This window comes from Heterodontus francisci, chromosome 7 (genome assembly GCF_036365525.1).
Source record: "Heterodontus francisci isolate sHetFra1 chromosome 7, sHetFra1.hap1, whole genome shotgun sequence".
NCBI classification, from domain to species: Eukaryota; Metazoa; Chordata; class Chondrichthyes; order Heterodontiformes; family Heterodontidae; genus Heterodontus; species Heterodontus francisci.
In genome coordinates, this window is record NC_090377.1 from 47,276,459 (window position 1) to 47,297,463 (window position 21,005).

Consider the following 21,005-nt stretch of genomic DNA (forward strand, 5'->3'; position numbering starts at 1 on the left):
GTTTTATTTTTCCTTTTTTTTAGACAGGTTTGCTTTTGCTGGCCAGCCCCCTTTAACAGTGAAATGACAACTACTTTCTTTGTTTACACAGCTTGTTCAATTTTTTTTTTAAACTGAGAGAGCACGTTTTTCTTTGCAGAAGTTGTAGTTTGCAGTACGGCAGCTGCCACAGCCAGCCTTTTACTTTGTGATGGACCTCCAGTGGCGCTGTTGAGCTCTTCCCACTCTTTTCACCTTAGGTTCTGCCCATGAAGCAAAAAATACTGCGAAAACGAAAGCAGTAATGGCTGTACTACTTATTTTCAAATGTTCTAACCGACTGCTAGCTTAGCTGAAAGCTCAGATCCCCTGGCCAATTGCCTACTTTACTCACAGTTTCAACATCTTCCGGGGTCCTGTCTGCAGTGCTAGCTCGCTACACTGTTGTGGGGTCTCCTGCCAACTGTTCTCTGCTTGAATCTTCAGTCAATTCAGGTAATTAGCTGTTCTTTGTTCTGTCTTGGTGCGTTCTTCAGAAAAATATCAAACGTTGCCACGATGTAATATTTGGTGGTCTTCAGAAAGATATATCCCCCACGTTGCCACCATGTAATATTAATTGTTCCTTTGGTATGTGAACTATTGTAAGACTCACAGGACTACAAGTACTATCCAAAGAATATGTAGGTTTTTATTATAACTTAAACTAGAACAGATATATATGCAGCTACTACAGGAGCCACATCTACACACACCATATTCTGCTGAGCCACACCTGCAACTCCCTGGTCATGTGTGATGTGACATCACCTTCTCCGGTGACCTTCACATACAGCCTGTTAAGGTGGTCCTACAATATGGTCAAGATGTATTGAGGTAAATTCTGACTTTACTTAGCATTTTTCAGCTTGTCGTAGTACAAAGTCACAGTGAAAGAGTTTTGTTTTGAAAAAGTGAAGTCTGAAAATAGGATATTGCAGCTAGTTTGTGTGTGGCAAAAACCTTTTGATTTTCAAGATTACATTTTTTTGGGAATCTATCAAAATGAAGAGTATACATTATTCTGTCAGTGATTTTATAGGGTGGAAAGTATTTGAACACATTAATTACAAAGTGACAGAATAAAATCCTTACTTTATAATAGGGCTTTGTAATTTGTAGCATGCAAGCTTAATTAACTTCTGTTCCATCTTGCAATTATATGGATCAATTAAAAAAATAGAGCTAGGCAAAAGACAAAACCAATGGAAACATGCAGGGCTTGAAATCATGTTGTGCATTACTTTTAATGAACATGTCTACATGTTCTAAAAAAAACCCTTTGTCTGCAATGTTAAGAAAGCCATAAATCAATTTATTTTAAATAAATTGAAATAGCGGAGAGGGCAGTTTCATAAAAACACCTAAAATAAAAGAAAAACACTGCAGATGCTGGAAATCTGAAATAAAAACAGAAAGTGCTGGAAATACTCAGCAGGTCAGGCAGCATCTGTGGAGAGAGAAGCAGAGTTAACTATTCAGGTCCATGACCTTTCATCAGAATTGGCAAAGGTTAGAAAAGAATTAGGTTTTAAGCAAGTGAAGATGTGGGGGGTGGGGGAAGAGAGCAAAAGGAAAGGTCTGTGATCGGGCAGAGGGCAGGAGAATGAAAAACATGCAAATGGTGAAAAAATAAAATAACTTAAAAATATTTTTAAAAAGGCAGTCATGCTCTGAAATTGTTGAACTCAATGTTCAGTCTGCAAGGCTGTAGAGTGCCTAATCGAAAGATCAGGTGCTGCTGCTCGAGCTTGTATTGAAGTTCACTAGAACACTGAAGCAGGATAAGGACAGAAATGTTGGCATGAGAGTGGGGGCATGGGGGGGTTGTGGTGGTTGTTGAAATGGCAAGCAACCGGAAGCTCGAGGTAATGCTTTTGGACTGAGTGGAGGTGTTCCACAAAGCAGTCACCCAATCTGCGTTTGGTCTCCCCATTATAGAGGCGACCACATTGTGAGCAGCGAATACAGTATACTATATTAAAGGAAGTACAAGTAAATCGCTGCTTCACCTGGAAGGAGTGTTTGGGGACTTGGATGGTGAGGAGAGAAGAGGTAAAAGGGCAGGTATTACACTTGCTGTTTTTCATGTAGTCAGAGCTGCTCATTATTCTGCTATTAACACTCTCTCCGGACTAATGCTTTGTCTTTCACCACAAGCATTAACACACTCTTTGCCTTTGTCCCAGGACAGCTTTGTTATTTAATCTCTCTTGCCCTCTGCCCTATCACACACCTTCCCTTTTGTTCTCTTTCCCACCAACCACCCCCTCCCCCACTTCACTTGCTTAAAACTTAATTCTTTACTAACCTTTGCCAGTTATGATGAAAGGTCATAGACCTGAAACATTAACTCTGCTTCTCTCTCCACAGATGCTGCCTGACCTGCTGTGTATTTCAAGCACTTCCTGTTTTTATATCACAAAAGCACCTGTTGTGTTCTTCATTGATAATGCATGGCACCATTTCAACGTTCAGAAAAAGTACATGGTCATCTCTCTTGAAGATTAAGCCGGTTACAAAGTATTTATGGTATACATTTCATTGCCTAAGATGGTAGCAGAGCAGGCACTACTTTCAAGAATATAGGGCAGGTTATTTAATGGGTAAAATAATAAATCAAGTCTTCAAACTGGTCAACTAATCCTCCATTCCCCAGGATAGAGCCATGTTATTTATTATTTAATCATACATTCAAATGTTCTTTTAATTCCATTTTCCAGGTTTTGCTTTATAACCCAAGCAGATCATTTTTCATATTCTTCTCGCACAAACCCACATTACTTCATTTTTGCTGAATCATAATACAATCTAGTACCTTTTGAATGTTGTGGATGCAACATTGGCTCTGATGTTTGCAAGAAGGGAAAAGGGTTTGAGTGTAGTGGTAGGTAAACCTCAAAATGTGGGTAATGCCTTGGTCCTGCCAAATTTAGTAGTCGGACCTTACTTATGTTTTTTCTATTTCCCAGTGGTTGCCTGCCAGCTTCAGAGGTTGGCTGTCTGTCAAGTGGGAAGGCCTGTGCTGGAAGGCTGCAGCTGGGATATTGTGCCTTTGGTGGGTGGTGCGCAGTTGAAGAGAATGCAGGTTACAGAAACTTCAGATCAAGGGGAGCAAGGCTGATCATGGCAGCTTTGCTTGTGGGGTGCTGGGGGGAAGCAGTCCTGGCTTCTCCTGGTCCATAAGCAGTGCTGGACAAGCACTTACCTGCTGGATTTGGCTGTTCTTACTTCCCTTCAGCTCCCGATCTGCAGCCATTAAATATAAAAGTCAGTTAAGATTTGAGGCGCGCAGCCTCATTAATGTAGTATAAGGTTGTAAAGCGTTAATACCAAAGACAGTGGAGAGCGACCCCTCCTACTGTATGAGCGATGATATAGCAGTCACATGAGATAGACTTGTGAAGAAGAAGGTATAGCAGCACCAAGGATGCTAGCTTAGGTGGCTTCCAGAGAGTGTATATAGTAACTGTAAATAACAAAGATTTGTTAGTTAATCTTTACCGGAGTTCAAGACTTTCTCTAGAACACCCTACAATGCTACTAATACAAATACAACTAAACCCAACAATTAATGTATATAAATAACTGACTCATCTCTGGAGAGGAGGTTAGTCACTCACAGGAGTGTTCCTCCTGGCTGTGTATTCAAACCACGCAGGCTGCTGCAGACCACTGCTTTCTCCCCCTCCACTGATTGCAAACGCAATTTTCCTCCCCGCCCTAACACAATCACTGCTGCCACCCTCCTTGATCATGGCCACTGCTACCCTCTTTCCTTATGCCCCCCCAACCCTGTCATTTGCTCTCTCCCCCAGCCATCCCCACTCTACTGGCCACACCCCCCTCTCCTGGTTGTATTCCATCCCCCACTGCCAGTAGCTCTGTGTCCTAAATGTTCCCCCACCCACTTCCAGTCACCCCCCTTTACCAATCGCCCATCTTCCTGGTTACTCAGCTCTCCTGGTCCCTTTAAGGGCTCACTTGAGGGCCATTGCTGGTGTCACAGAAGCCTGTTCTTCAAGGCCTCTTCTTTGGTGAGCTGCCTGGGGATACCCAGACTGAAGCCCAATATTAAGTGTGTATCAGTCCTATCCATCCAGGTGCAGGGATCATCACGATTTTGTGTGCAAGCAGATTTTTCTGTCAGTTATCTCATATCTGGAGATATATTTGCTGCTTGATTTTCACTTGCTTTGACTGCCATTAATGAGGGAGTAATGACCTCAAAATGGGGCAGTATCCTTACTTTCCATTAGCCCTGACTATATGGTCACCTCTGTTTTGAAAGGGTCCTATGTCAGAAGGCTGCCTCCTTCACTTGGTAGACCTTTTCAATATGGACATGACCCCGATTGCCATTTAGGTTGGAACTGTTTGGAACTTGTTTTTTTTTAATCTTCAACTTCTAAAGTTTATATGACAAAAATATGAAATTTGAAAATAGTTGTGCTACTACCCATGTTTCCAATATCGAGGAGAATGTTGTGATGTAAACACACTTCTTTGGCCTCCTTATCTCGAGAGACAATGGGTAAGCGCCTCGAGGTGGTCAGTGGTGTGTGGAGCAGCGCCAGGAGTGGCTATAAAGGCCAATTCTAGAGTGACAGGCTCTTCCACAGGTGCTGCAGAAAAATTTGATTGTTGGGGCTGTTACACAGTTGGCTCTTCCCTTGCGCCTCTGTCTTTTTTCCTGCCAACTGCTAAGTCTCTTTGACTCGCCACACTTTAGCCCCACCTTTATGGCTGTCCGCCAGCTCTGGCGAACACTGGCAACTGACTCCCACGACTTGTGACTTGTGAAACACATCATTCATATAAATTAAAAAGGATTATACTAATATTCTTGTAAACATTGTAAAATGAAATGTACACCATAAAATCTGCAAATATGACCCTCCCTCTCTCCTCAATGTTGCCTCTGATCAGGAGACAATAAAAATGTTTGTGAGGACTAAAAGGATCCTGTCAACTCCACCTTATATAATACAGAAGCATATAAATAAAATAATCTAATATTGCAGAATACTAGAATAATATTTACTTATATTCAATGTTTCATGCAGGTCCCAATATACCAATGGTCTCTGTCCATAGCACAAGCAATCCAAACAGTAAGTATGTAACTCCATAGCTAGAAAATGTATTTACTTGGAACCATTTAAGAATTCCTTTGCGAAGGGGCTGAAAGTCATTTTGTGCTTTACTCATTTGATCATAAACACACAAATGCTCTTGAATGCAAATAAACCCATTGGATCCCAAAAGAGTAAGTAAAACCCAATTATTATGTAGTAAAAGTAGTGTTCAAGGGATTAATGTTATGTTAACTCCTGTTGATATGCAGTGGAGAAATGTCACTGTGCCATAAACAGCCTCAGGCCATCTCCCTTTGTCTCTCTACTTTATTCTGAAGGAGCTCTGTCTTTCAATCTGGCCAGTGAGTTGATACATTTTGGTTAGAGTTACCTCACTGCCACCTATTACTGTAAACAAACAGAAAATGATTTGCAAACATCTTTTCATTAAGGATTGCCCCTTCAAATGTCAAGAATGTAACCTAGGATATAACATTTCTGTTGAAAACTGTAGAAGCAGCAGAGCAGGTGCAATCAATTTTTAGTGATCTTAACTTTACTGACTTTAAAATTTACAAAATGATTGCCTTGCTCTTGAAGCGGAAGATATTCACATGAAGCCATTAAGGGGGGAGCTAGGGAAAAAAGTTGTGAATTTTTTTTGACGGTATGGGACTTTAGCCTTCTGATGTCAACCACAAGGTACATTTAATTTAATTGTCCACTAAAAGTGCAAACAAAAAGCTTTTATTTGTTTTAATTTAACCACCTCAATCTCAATCAGTCTTGGCTCAGTTGGTAGCACATTTGATATTGTGTCAGAAGGTTTTAAGCCCCAGGCCAAAGAATTAAGTACATAATCTAGATTGACACTTCAGTGCACTACTGAGGGACTGCAGTACTGTTGGAGGTACTATCTTTTTTGGATCAAACATTAAATCAAGGCCCAGTCTGCCCTCAGGTGGATATAAAAGATCCATAACATTATTTGAAAAAGAACAAGGGTTCCCTTGGTATCTAGGCCAACATTTATTCCTCAACTAAAATTAGTAAAAAAAAATTAATTATTTGGTCACTTGTCTTATTGTTGTTTGTGGGACCTAGCTATGCATAAATTGACTACACTTCAAAAGTACTTCATTGGCTGTTAAGTGCTTTGGAATGGCTGAAGATCGTGAAAGGCGCGATATAAATGAAGTTAGTCAAGATTTATTAATTAGTAGATCTTACAAACGTATTACTATCTCTGGTTATTTAATTATAGCTTAATGTTCATTTCATGCCTCTTGAAGTTTATAGTCAAATACAGAATCAATAACGTTGGCATAGTATTACTGTCACACAGATAAAAGTGACTGGGCTGGTTTTCCTATCATCTTTGAATGAAATGTATTGTTCTGAATAATGAGAGCAAAATTGGGTCAAAAATAAGATTAATGTAAGGTCAAACCAAGCTAACAAACTTCTATCACTAAATTTTGCATTAGTATATACAAAATAAAAAAAGTTTTAGTTCTGCTGTGTATAGTTCTCATAATTTTCTTAATCTTGTTTTATATGCATGCATCTATTAAGTGATTTTTCGATTATGAAATTTTACTGTCACCCATAAAAGTGCTGTACGCTCAGTAGTATAATAAAAGTGATGTACTTGGTAATGGTGTTGAAATGTTTGGTAATCTTCAAGATTAATACAAAAATTGTCATGCTTTTTATGATTCATGAACAAAATTACTTATTTCATTTTTATTATGTAGACTCCTACATATTGGAAAATAATGCTGTCCTGCATGAATGTATCAAAGGAAAAAGGATCCACAAACCAGAATACAGGACTGTTCATATCGCTGATTATGGTACGTTAATTGTACTCATTTTATCTCATTTAATTATGTGGCGATGGGTTACACAATCTAGCCTCAATAATTTGTGGCTGTTCACTCTGGCAGCTACTGAGAAGTGTCCAATGAAGATTAAAATTAAAAACTAAACAGACAAGGTTCCCTATAAACAGAAATGTTCCACAACAAAATGCAAAATTATGGAGCACAGATCAATAAGTATGTGAACTATCAAAAATCCATAATAAAATACATTCAGCAGGAATTTCCATTAGGACCCAATACAATCTCTTTCTTTTTCAAAGAAACACACAAACGTAAATTTTATTTCAAATACTTGGAAGGTATTCGGCCAGCCAGAAGCAGACCATTAGTGGGAGTCTCACCCTGCTGGAACTTTGCCCACTTTTCAGCAATACATTTTGCAATAGGCAGAACTATTGGCAGATATGTGCCCACCTCAAACAAATGGGCATTTCACTTAAGAACTAATTTAGAGGGATACAGTGTTAATTGTAGATTAATTGTGTGTTTGATTGTATGACAGCATTCAATATTTATTGTAGAAATCTAGCACTAGGGACCACATAGTGAAGTGTATCATAATTTAGTAAGGATTTAATAAGTATTTATTTATTTTATATCAATTAACTAATTAGTGATAGAAATGTCAGTTAGAGGGGTGAGCTTCACCTGTGAGATGTGGGAAGTCTGTGACGCTTCCAGCGTTCCGGGCGACTACATCTGCAGGAAGTGTACCCAGTTGCAGCTCCTCACAGACCGCATGGATCGGTTGGAGCAGCAACTGGATGCACTTAGGAGCATGCAGATGGTAGAAAGTGTCATAGACAGGAGTTTTAGAGAAGTGGTTACACCCAAGGTACAGGCAGATAGATGGGTGACCGCTAGAAGGGGCAGGCAGTCAGTGCAGGAATGCCCTGTGGCTATCCCCCTCTCTAACAAGTATACCGTTTTGGATACTGTTGGGGAGGATGGCCTATCAGGGGAAAACAGCAGCAGCCAGAGCAGTGGCACCACGGCTGGCACTGTTGTTCAGCAGGGAGGGACAAAGCGCAGAAGAGCAATAGTTATAGGGGACTCTATAGTCAGGGGCACAGATAGGCGCTTCTGTGGACGTGAAAGAGACTCCAGGAAGGTATGTTGCCTCCCTGGTGCCAGGGTCAAGGATGTCTCTGAACGGACAGAGGGCATTCTGAAGGGGGAGGGTGAACAGTCAGAGGTTGTGGTACACATCGGTACCAATGACATAAGCAGGAAGTGATGAGGTCCTGCAGAGGGAGTTTAGGGAGTTAGGTAGTAAGTTAAAATGCAGGACCTCTAGGGTTGTAATCTCAGGATTACTCCCTGTGCCACGTTCCAGTGAGGCTAGAAATAGGAAGATAGTGCAGCTAAACACGTGGCTGAGCAGCTGGTGTAGAAGGGAGGGTTTCAGATATCTGGACCATTGGGCTTTCTTCAGGGACAGGTGGGACCTGTACAAGAAGGACGGGTTGCATCTAAACTGGAAGGGCACTAATATCCTGGCTGCAAGGTTTGCTAGCGTCACTTGGGAGGGTTTAAACTAGTGTGGCAGGGGGGTGGGAACCAGAGCAGTAGGACAGCTAGTGAAGTAAATGAGGAGGACATAGTAAATAAGGCCAGTAGGACTAAGAGGAAGAGCAGGCAGGGAGATGTTGCTGAGCACAGCGGGACTGGTGGTCTGAAGTGCATTTGTCTCAATGCGAGAAGTATAACAGGTAAGGCAGATGAACTTAGAGCTTGGATTAGTACTTGGAAATATGATGTTGTTGCTATTACAGAGACTTGGTTGAGGGAAGGGCAGGATTGGCAGCTAAATGTTCCAGGCTTTAGAAGCTTCAGGCGGGATAGAGGGGGATGCAAAAGGGGTGGGGGAGTTGCATTACTGGTTAAGGAGAATATCACAGCTGTACTGCGGGAGGACACCTCAGAGAGGTCATGCAGCGAGGCAATATGGGTGGAGCTCAGGAATAGGAAGGGTGCAGTCACGATGTTGGGGGTTTACTACAGGCCTCCCAACAGCCAGCGGGAGGTAGAGGAGCAGATATGTAGACAGATTTTGGAAAGATGTAAAGGTAACAGGGTTGTAGTGGTGGGTGATTTTAACTTCCCCAATATTGACTGGGACTCACTTAGTGCTAGGGGCTTGGATGGGGCAGAATTTGTGAGGAGCATCCACGAGGGATTCTTGAAACAGTATGTAGATAGTCCAACTAGGGATGGGGCCATTCTGGACCTGGTATTGCGGAATGAGCCCGGCCAGGTGGTCGAAGTTTCAGTTGGGGAGCATTTTGGGAGCAGCGACCATAATTCCATAAGTTTTAAGGTACTTATGGATAAGGATAAGAGTAGTCCTCGGGTGAAGGTGCTAAATTGGGGGAAAGCTAATTATAACAATATTAGGCAGGAACTGAAGAATTTAGGTTGGGGGCGGCTGTTTGAGGGTAAATCAACATCTGACATGTGGGAGTCTTTCAAACGATTGAGTTTTTTGAGGAAGTGACGAAGATGATTGATGAGGGAAGGGCGGTGGATGTTGTCTATATGGACTTCAGTAAAGCCTTTGACAAGGTCCCGCATGGCAGACTGGTGCAAAAGGTGAAGTCACACGGGATCAGAGGTGAGCTGGCAAGGTGGATACAGAACTGGCTCAGTCACAGAAGACAGAGGGTAACAGTGGATGAGTGTTTTTCTGAATGGAGGGATGTGACTAGTGGTGTTCCGCAGGGATCAGTGCTGGGACCTTTGCTGTTTGTAGTATATATAAATGATTTGGAGGAAAATGTAGCTGGTCTGATTAGTAAGTTTGCGGACGACACAAAGGTTGGTGGAGTTGCGGATAATGATGAGGATTGTCAGAGGATACAGCAGGATATAGATCGGTTGGAGACTTAGGCGGAGAAATGGCAGATGGAGTTTAATCCGGACAAATGTGAGATAATGCATTTTGGAAGGTCTAATGCAGGTGGGAGGTATACAGTGAATGGCAGAACCCTTAGGAGTATTGACAGGCAGAGAGATCTGGGCGTACAGGTCCACAGGTCACGGAAAGTGGCAACACAGGTGGATAAGGTAGTCAAGAAGGCATCTGGCATGCTTGCCTTCATCGGTCGGGGCATAGAGTATAAAAATTGGCAAGTCATGTTGCAGCTGTACAGAACTTTAGTTAGGCCACACTTAGAATATTGCGTGCAATTCTGGTCGCCACACTACCAGAAGGATGTGGAAGCTTTGGAGAGGGTACAGAGGAGGTTTACCGGGATGTTGCCTGGTCTGGAAGGCATTAGCTATGAGGAGAGGTTGGAAAAACTCAGATTGTTTTCACTGGAACGACGGAGGTGGAGGGGCGACATGATAGAGGTTTACAAAGTTATGAGCGGCATGGACAGAGTGGATGGTCAGAAGCTTTTTCCCAGAGTGGAAGAGTCAGTTACTAGGGGACATAGGTTTAAGGTGCGAGGGGCAAAGTTTAGAGGGGATGTGCGAGGCAAGTTTTTTACACAGAGGGTGGTGAGTGCCTGGAACTTGCTGCCAGGGGAGGTGGTGGAAGCAGATACGATAGCGACGTTTAAGAGACATCTTGACAAATATATGAATAAGAAGGGAATAGAGGGATATGGGCCCTGGAAGTGCAGAAGGTGTTAGTTTAGGCAGGCATCAAGATCAGTGCAGGCTTGGAGGGCCGTTTGGCCTGTTCCTGTGCTGTACTGTTCTTTGTTGTTTGTATGCAGATAGTGGACATTAACTGGGGATTCACTTGTACTCGTATATAAGATGGTTGGGTTAGGAGGTGCATGTTTGTAATGCACATCTCTGCAAATAAAAGTTTATAAAAATATGTAAAGATTAAGCTCCAGTTCTATCCTTCACCACCTGGCTTCATGGAATAGAACATGGTAGCAGGGAATGGTTATCAAAACATGAAGGTTGGAAACTATGAAAAAAAAGTTCAGATATAAGACTAAACTTCCAGTGGCTGTTACGGAAACTGGCAGAAAACAAGTTTAAACTGTTGGGGTATGATTACCCTCCGATGTTCTTGGAGCCTGAACCATATGGCCAGTGGAAGAATGAAGTGTTACAACTCAAAGCATGGCCTTGTCGTTGTCACTATCTACCAAAAGTAAAATATTTTGTGAGATGGATGCCCATCAATTGGATAGTGATGAAGTTTTCAACCTTCTATTAGAGTTCCTAGATGAAACCTGCAAGAAAGATGACCTGTTAAATGCCAAGAGGCATGGGCAGAATTTGATAAATTTTGGAAAACAGGTGGTCATTGCATGGAAGAATATCTCATGGACTTTAGCCGATTGTATAAAAGATTGACAAAGTTCAATTTGGGAATCCATGGATCAGTACTAATGTTTAAATTACTGGATTGTACTAAGGTATTGCATATGGACAGGAACTGGTTCCAACTGGTGTTCTGATCCAACAGTCTCCTTCTCTGGGAACTGGTGTCTGCTGCCTTAAAAGAATTCCTAGGGAAACAATCATTTTGTTTAGCTTTCATGGAACAAGTGTGACATTGCACAGTGACTCAAAGAATAGAAGACTCAATGATTGCCAGATTTTGGAATAGTCCAGATACGGACATGAACACAATGGAAGGATTAAAGATAGGCAGAATGAGGATGAGAGCACCTTTAGCAGTTCTGGCTACACAGCAGCAGACAAAGCTGGAGCTACAATAATGAGTGAATGAATCCCAAGAATGCCAAGGAACAGTTATAGGTACTTCTGGTGTGACTTGAAATACATTACGCGGTGAAGTGGCCAAAGTGAAGAGGCAGGATCCTCAAAATGACACATGACGAAGAAAATTCTGAGGAAGAGGATGAAGATGATGTTGAATCTGAACAAATATACTGCCTACAAGGAGTTTGTCCTGTGATGAATGTGTTAGTCACAAACTCCTTTAATTGTGCAATATCAGATTGTGCTTGTACTTCAACAGTATGTGGAACGGATTGGTTAAAATGTTATCTTGATTCACTAAGTAGTAAGGATCAATGCAAGGCTAAGGAATATTAGAGTACTACTTGCTTTAGGTTTGGTGATGACAGCACCTTGAGGTCACTAAAGAAAGTTGTAATTCCATGCAAAATAGCTGGTGTAAGCCATTTTATAAGTCCTGATATAGCCTCTGGTAAGATACCTATGCCATTGAGTAAACCTATGAAAAAGACATAAATGAAACTTGACATGGAGCATAAACACAATTATTTTTGGAAAATCAGTGGATTTGCAGTTTACCCAGTCAGGACATTATTGTACCCCTTAACAAAACCTGATGGGCTGGATTTTGTCCAGCCCGCAGCAGCAGGAGTGGAGGCATAGGGGCTCAAAACATTGGGGTGAATGCGCTCGCCCGGAAACTTGATATTGTGACGTTGGTTCCAGATTTTGTCAGCAGCGGAAAAGCTCCAAGGTGGCACTGCCACCATGAAGCAGCGGGCCTGCAATTTAAATTGGTGATCAGCGAGTTAGAATGCATTTGCATTAAATTGAAGCCAATTTGGGGGGCAGGGGTTCCGGTTTAATCAAAAGTGCACGAGAATCACATGCCTTCAAATCCCCAGCTGTTTAAAGGGGCACTGAGGGAAGGCAGACATGGTGAACAGTAAATAGGGGAAGAGGGGGGAGTGGAGGATATTGTCCGCTTGGGGTGGTGGGCTTTCTGCAAGGATTGACGCAGTCTTAGGTGCAAGGGCGGGCACAGTCTTGGGTGCAAAGGTAGGAGCAGTCTCGGGCGCTGGGCTTTCTACAAGAGTGGGCACTGAGTGACATTAGCAGGTATTCAGAGGGGAGTAGAAACTGGAAGATCTGAAGGCAAGTTTGTCTCTCCAAGGACAGCGCACAGGAGGGGCAGAAATCAGCTGGCATGGGTCTCATACACTCCGTCTTTGTGGACCCCCGTGCCACACAGCAGCTGATCAGAGGGAAGGAGGGCCAGGATCTGGCTGGTCGCACCTATGAAGCTCCAATAGGAGAATGGCATGAGGCGGCCACGCCAAGAAGGGCCTATCTGCGCCAGAGAGTTTACTGGACTCACCTCAACTACCTAAAAGCATCCAAGCAGCAGTGTTAGTGAAGAATGCAGCTCTCCAAGGAGGCCGTCACTGACTTATGCACCATGCTGCAGGATGAGCTGTGCCCATGGGCCTTGATGGACACCCAGTGCCCATGGCCCTGAAGAGCACCGTAGCACTCAATTTCTACACATCTGGCTCTTTCCAGGGATCCATTGGGGACATATGTGGGGTCTCCCAGGCAGCAGCCCAATGCTGCATCAAGGACATGACCAATGCCTTGTTTGAGGGCCGGTGACTTAGTGTAATACCGAACCAGCCCTGGCAATCAGACGGAAAGGGCCATCGCTGGATCCCTCCAGGTGCAAAGAGTTATCGACTGCACACATGTGGCCGTCAAGGCTCCCATGGAGCAGCCAGTGGCCTTCATCAACAGCAAAGACTTCCATTCCATCAATATACAACTGGTCTGTGACAACCGGAAGCGCATCCTGCAGATGTGTGCATGCTTCCTGGGAAGAAGCCACGATGCCTACATATTTCAACAATCCTAGATGCCACAGCTTTTCAGGCCGCTCACTCGCCTTCAGGGATGGATTCACGTGGACAAGGCATACCCGTTAAAGATGTGGCTACTCATGCCTGTGAGGAACCCTTACACTGCAACAGAGGAGAGATAAAACACTTGTCACAGTGTAATGAACGCTGGACTTTGTAGCATGATTATGTTTTTTAAAACTGTGAGTTTTAATGTACTTTAAGGTGGAGTCAGAGAATTCAGGTGACCACACATCAACTCTGCTTTAAGACAAGACAGTGATCTTAGGGACAACAAAGAATCCAAATCAAAGATCTATATTTTTTGTTTATTCATTCATGGGATGTGGGCGTCACTGGCAAGGCCAGCATTTGTTGCGCATCCCTAATTGCCCTTGAGAACCGAGTGCCTTGCTAGGTCATTTCAGAGGGTAATTAAGAGTCAGCCACATTGCTGTGTGTCTGGAGTCACATGTAGGCCAGACCAGGAAAGGATAACAGATTTTCCTCCCTAAAGGACATCAGTGAACCAGCTGAATTTATGGCAATCAATGATAGTTTCATGGCACCATTACTGAGGCTAGCTTTCAATTCCAAATTTTTTTTACTTGCATCGGAGACCAGGGCCATTGAGAGATGTGCAACGGAGGCAAGATACAATCTCGTGTACATGCTTCCTGCCGTCATGATGATCTCTCAAAGTGAACGCAATAAAGACTTGCCTCCCTGTATTCCGCCTGTCTCCTCCTTCCTATCTCCCTCCAGTGCCTGGTGCCCAGCTGCACCACGCACTCTGACACATCTGAGATGCTGACCAAATGTAGCCTGTGCCTACACTGGCAGCCCATTGAGGGAGCAAGGGTGAGGGTTGCATCTTACAAGTCAGCAATGAAGCTGAAATCTATCATCACAATTGTAGCAACTAATGACAAGGTCAAAATTAATACATCTGTGAAGCCCCAAATGCATCTAGGTGCTCTTCTTTATACACTTTTGTCTGCTTCTATGTGGTCCAACCCCTGTGTTGGCAGTAGAGGTGGAGGCGGACTGCTGATCGGGCTGTCCCTTGAACTAGGAAGACTTTGACGGGCGTCCTCTGGTTGCCTGAAGCCTGGAGGGGCCTGGCTGGCTGAGGGGTTCCTGCACAGACGCAGGAGCCTCCTCAGTTATTGCAGCAACTGGAGCTGTGGCCACTAGCAGAGGGGCTGAGGAGCCACTGTCCACACTCGGACCGCCCTGAGGGGAGCCCACAGATATGGTGCGCAGACTCCTCTTCTCCCTTTCAAGGCTTACTTGGAGACTCCAGGTGCCGTCTCTGTCTCTGTCTCGCGCTCCACCAGAGGATCGCTTGCCTCTCTCTGCAACTTCAGCATGTTCAGTGCTGCCGACACTAGAGGTTCGTTATCAGCCTGCGGCTCAGCATTGGCCCAACCTCGCCTATCACAGCCTACATCAGCTGCTTTGGCACACGTGTGTGGTGCTGTCACCAGTTTGTGACCCTGAATCCAAGCCCGAGCGCATACCCACTGACGTGAGAGTATCTTCACTGCTGGAGGATGCAGGGGAATGATGTGAAGGTGCATCCTCTGATTGTTCCTCCTCCTCCTGAGAGATCGACCACAGGCCCCCTGTCCCAGCACCTGAGCTTGCCTCCAAAATGCCATGACCTGCATGAGACAACACAAACCTTTGTGGATTATGTTGTTCAGATCTCCCTCATGCTAACCATACATGATGTGGATCTCCAGAACTATGGTGGAGGACACATGAATACAATGTCTCCACACTCTCTTGTGTGGACACTGCAGGCTCACCATCCACAATTGCTGGGCCGCACTAGCTCCAGAGGCGATGCCTCTGCTGGTGTCAAAGGATGCTCAGCAGGGATCTCACCACCAGTCCTCGACGGCCCCTGGTATGATGGGCCTGTTTCTCCTACAAGCGGAAAGCTGGATACAGTTAGATCTCACACGAAGAATAACAGGACTCTTATCCTAGTAGAAGCCCCTCGTCCCCTTATGGGATCTCCCAAAAGGCCGAACCCCACATCCACACTCAGGACATAATGGGGGTGAGCTCTGAAAGAAGGTGTCCTGTCACCAAGATGCAGCTATGCATATGACAGGATATGGTGATGCCTCATCCCTTTACCACCACTTTTGTATTCACTCCCTCCCCATGTAGTGTTCCCTCCCGCATAGTCACATGCAAGCCCCAAAGAGTAAATGGGTATGGAGAATTTACCTTGGCACAAAGTAGGTCATTGGCCCTCTTGTGGCACGAGGCCCAGTTCCAGAGGGTGACCCCACGGCTGCTGACCACCTCAACGATCTCCATCCAGGCTTGCTAGGTCAGGTGGGAGGGTCTCTTCTTGCCATCTCTCGGAAAGAGGACCTCTCGCCTGCTAAAAGCTGCAGGTGTAGTTAATGAAGGATGTATGAGACTAATAAAAGAGATTAATGAGAATTGTGAAAAGTATCGAAGCACTCAACCATGGCCTATTATAAGCCTTCTATTGTGTTCCGACCAGGTGAGCAATGTGTCTGGGGGGGGGGGTCTCTTGCTGTCTGCACCGGGTCTTATTGTAACAGGGTTTAATTTTAAACACATTGTGTTTTGAGCTCCCTTTTTGTGAATCCATGTTCACCGTTTCCAATTATCAGGCAAATAACTGAGCACAAACAGACTTTCTTGGGTTTAAAGCACAAAGATGAAATTTATTAAAACCTTAACTCTAATACAGTTCACGCCTGCGGATATATGACGCACTCACGCTAGCATGCACACACGATATAAACATGCAAAATAGGGACAGAAAAGAGTAGAAGAAGAGATAGGTAGAACAGTTGGAGGCAATATTTTGTTACTGTTTCTCGAGCTCGCTGCAGTCCTTGATAATAGTTGTATTCTTGCGTTTCGTTGGGGCCCAGTAACTATCTTAAAACTTTGTTCACGTGGCAAACCTTTTTCTCTTTGAGTTTCACGTGTCTTCAATGGTTTCAGTTCCCTGAGAGATGGGCAGGCAGGCAGGAGGTGTTCTTAGTTCCAGGAGAGCACATGGTGTCCTGCCTCAAAACCCTTTGTCTGGGGGTTCAAATTCAAAAAGCTCCCTGGATGCTCAGCAGGTTAGTCATGTGACTAGTTTCTTTTATGGAACAGTCTCTTCACATCCCTTGTTGGAGGCTCAAATTTCTCTGCCCCAGCCATGTCACTAAAACTAGTCTGACCACTTCTGTGTATTGGAGAGCCACAGCAGAATCTCCATTGTTCCAACATTGCCTGTTACCGTGGCAATGTCTTTTCAGGCAGGGCGTGCAATTTTAAGTTTTAATGTTCATGTGGCGAAATAATGTGTGCCTCAGTCTTGGCAGGTGGAGGTTTGCCTGACAATTGGCATATGACTTTAATGAAATAAAAACAAGAAATGCTGGAAATACTCAGCAGGTCTGGCAGCATCTGTGGACAGAAAAGCAGAGTTAACGTTTCAGGTCAGATGGTCACTGACCTGAAACGTTAACTCTGCTTCTCTCTCCACAGATGCTGCCAGACCTGCTGAGTATTTCCAGCATTTCTTGTTTTTATTTCAGATTTCCAGCATCCGCAGTATTTTGCTTTTATGACTTTAATGAGTTAGTTGCGTGGATCTAAAGGTATGGGACAAACACAGAAATATTTTCATCACACATTTTGTTGACATGGTCCCCAGATTTACTATTTCTACAATACTACCTAGCAAGGAATAAAAGGTTATAAGCAACATCACCATAGAGAAATAGATAGGAACCAGACTTGGAACACTAGCCAAGTTTCTGACTGGTATTGGAGGAGTATTTGCTAGTGATGAGTTTAAAGATGTGTGAAAATCTGAATATCATGGTCATGAATATCACAGCTAAGGCTCCCTTTAGCAATGGTATTTGTGAAAGGAATCATGTTGTGATTGATGAAATGCTGCACAACATTTTAGCTGATCAACCAGAGTACAAATTGACAATCACTCTGGCATGGGCACTTCATGCAAAGAATACACTTCAGATGGTTGGCAGGTATAATCCCCATCTATTGATCTATGGGCAAAATTCCAAATTGCCTTCCATTTGCGATAGTCCTCCTTCTCTAGAAGGTACAACAATTTGATCAATTTTTTCTGCACATTTGAATGTTTTTGCAAGCAGAGAGAGGGGCTTTCATCACGGTTGAGGTCTCGGTGAAAATTTGGAGAACAATGAAGTACAAGATCATCAGAGACAGAATTCAATCAAAAAATTTAGTATACTATAAAAGAGAGGGTCGTAAGGAATGGAAAGGCACTGGTCATGATGGTAAGGCAGTACTTATCAAACATGGCAATCAAACTATTTAAGGTTCATTCCTCACGATTAATCAGAATTATTTACAAAATGTCGGATTCTGAGCAGCTGATAGAAGTAAAGTGGGCACCTTGTACCTCAAATGCTCAGGCGTTTTGGGATGAGGGTCTTGAGGAGCAGAATGCAGTAAATCAAGGGTTGGGCAGTGGTAATGTGAGTGATCATGACACACGTGATGGAGCTATCACACCCACAGGCCAATGAGTGGGTACTCAGGTGACACATATTGTAGAGGGGTCGAATGAATGGAATGATGCAACAATTATGGGACGTGCAGGAAAACTAATAGTAAGTTTAAATATCGGTTGAATGTTCAGGATGATGGCCAAGAAGCAAGGTCCATGGACTGGCAAAATGGGGTGAAAGAGTGGAAAGTAAGAAAGCGCAGTGCAGTTACAAATAGTGAGTCCGTAAGTGATCCTCATCTCAGAAAACGAACACAAACCAGAGAAAGAACCGTCAATAGTGCAGGAGAGAGATCTCCCAGCAGTAGTCCCAGCAGACACAAAAGTGGAAGTACAGGCTGTAGCTTGAATAGATTGAGCAATGAAATAAAGGCCACAGAACAGTCTCGTAACAGAACTAGAAGCAGATGTCCTCATGTTCGTGAAGTCTAGGCGGCTGCCAGTAAACTTGAGGACAAATGACAAAGGTGCAACAAAGGGAATTAATAGTTGGAGAGAGTTTGCAGTTTATTCTGAGGTACCAGATAAGGGGCAGCCATCCTGATCACATAAATGAATTTGTACTGAAAAAGTCCTTGCAGATGGAACTTAGAAGGCTAAAGCAACGCTCATTGCAAGGGGTTTTGAAGAGTGGCTGAGCAATACAGATGTTGGAGTGAACTCTCCCAAAACTGGAAAAGTATCCTTAAAATCTTTTTAAATCTTTTGGCCGCATTTTCTTACTACCTGACACTTCCCCACATTATACCCCATCTGCCACTTTGTCACCCACTCACTTAACCCGTCATATCTTTTTGCAGCTTCTGTGTCCTGCTCACAGCTTGCATTCCCGCCTAGCTTTGTATCATTAGCAAACAGTAGTAAAAATAGAAAAGTAGAATGTTTTGTTTAAAGGCATGAACCTTCAAATAAAAGCAAAATACTGTGGATGCTGGAAATCTAAAATAAAAACAGGAAATGCTGGAAATACTCACCAGGTCTGGCAGCATCTGTGGAGAGAGAAGCAGAGTTAACGTTTCAAGTCAGTGACCCTTCCTCAAAACCTTTCAAATGTTGGTTTTCAGAGAGACTTGGGTATACTCATACAAAAAAACACAAAGTTAGCATGTAGGTACAGCAAGCAATTCGGAGGGCAAATGGCATGTTGCCCTTTATTGCAAGGGGATTAAAATAGACAAACAAGGAAGTCTTTCTACCATTGTATAGGGTAAAACCACACATGCAGTCCTTTGCACAGTTTTGGGCTCCATATCTAAGCAAGGATATATTTGCCTTGGAGGTGATACAGTGAAGTTTCACCAGATTGGTTCCTGAAATGAGAGGGTTGCCCTATGATAGGCTGAGTAAATTGGGCCTGTATTCTAATAAAGTCTAGAAGAATCAGAGGTGATCTCATTGAAGCTTACAAAATTATGAAGGGGCTTGACAGGGTAGACACTGCGAGTTTGTTTCCCTTGGCTGGGGAATCTAGAGCATGGGGGAACAGCCTCAGCATAGAGGGTTGATCATTTAGGACTGAGATGAGGAGAAATTTCTTCACTCAGAGGGTTGTGAATCTTTGAAATTCTCTACTCCAGAGGGTTGTGGATCCTCCATCATTGAGTATATTCAAGGTTGGGTTAGATAGAGTTCTGATATCTCAAGGAATCAAGGGATATGGGGAATGGGCAGGGAAAGGAATCTGTTCATTTTATATTAATTGTGTGTTTAATTGTATACAGGTGGTGGGGCATTAACTGGGTATTCACTTGTGCTCCTATAAAAATGAACAAACCGAAAATGGTGGTAGTGGGTTAGGAGGTGCATGTTTTCACTCTTTAAATGAAAACATATGAAAGTGTGTAAACATTAGGGTCCAGTTCTATCCTTGAATACCTGGCTTTATGGAGTAGAGCATACAGTATATGACTAATTTGAGCTATGACATGCAATAAGCATAGAATGCTTGGGAGAAAAAAGATGACTTTGGACCTCTGGCTCCCAAAGCTCTGTACCATTTGAGGTTTTCACCGTAACATATCTGGGTCTGTTGTAGATGAATTGATGGAGATTAATTGCTATGATTGGTCAACAACTCCATTATCATCATATCATGCGAGTACGAGGATTGTCAAAGGCAAGCTACATGAACTTTAGTCTTTTTTCATCTCAGAATTCCTACTTCCTGTGCCTAATGAAAGGGCAGAGAAGAACTACCTTATCTAAACTAAGTATCTCTGCTTGGAATGTTCATGGAGGCTCTACTGATCCCATGCCATAGCTTTGGCAGCAGATCAGCAGAAACCCAAAGAAACAGCATAAATAACCATTTACACCATTTCTCTGGGGTTTCCACCAAAGTTACAGTGCATGGAGGTCTGTGGTTCCATGAATCGGGCACATTGACCTCTATGAGCAAAATTCTGATTTGTATTCACATGGAATGATGGTCCACTCCCCAAGCCACATCTTGCAAAATTTATCCATAAATTAGCATTATCATTTAGAGAAACCATAAAGATGTTGGCATATGAAATGAAAATCTATCAGACTGGTTCAGCAGGGAATTCTCCTTTGAAGATGAGGTTAAGGCATGCTGTTGGGATAGAGTGAGGTTTATCTTCTAGGCAGCTTGTGTTAAGCATGACCTTAGATTGCTCGTGATAATACTCATAAAATGTCTATCCAGTGCTGTGACCTTAAACACAAAATGAAGCAAAATTTATACATTTAAAAAAAAATGAAGAGTCAGAGTGGAAATCAATTCACAACAGATATCTCATTATACCGGTTGAAGTATGCGACGTGGCAGAACCAGTCAACAAAACAGAAGTCTTAACAGCAACCAGAAGAACTTTCAGGCATGGGCTGATAAGTGGCAAGTAACATGCATGCCACGCAAGTGCCAGGCAATGACCATCTC

At 43.3% G+C, this 21,005-nt stretch overlaps 1 protein-coding gene across 1 annotated transcript in view; it reads left to right on the forward strand.

Moving 5' to 3' along the window:
* Positions 1 to 21,005, forward strand: part of LOC137371955 (inactive dipeptidyl peptidase 10-like) — a 939,618-nt gene that overhangs the window by 858,201 nt on the left and 60,412 nt on the right. Inside the window, exons 17-18 of the mRNA XM_068035118.1 lie at positions 5,085 to 5,132; positions 6,854 to 6,952. Of these exons, the coding sequence (XP_067891219.1) occupies positions 5,085 to 5,132; positions 6,854 to 6,952 (147 nt within the window). The remainder of the gene's footprint in view (positions 1 to 5,084; positions 5,133 to 6,853; positions 6,953 to 21,005) is intronic.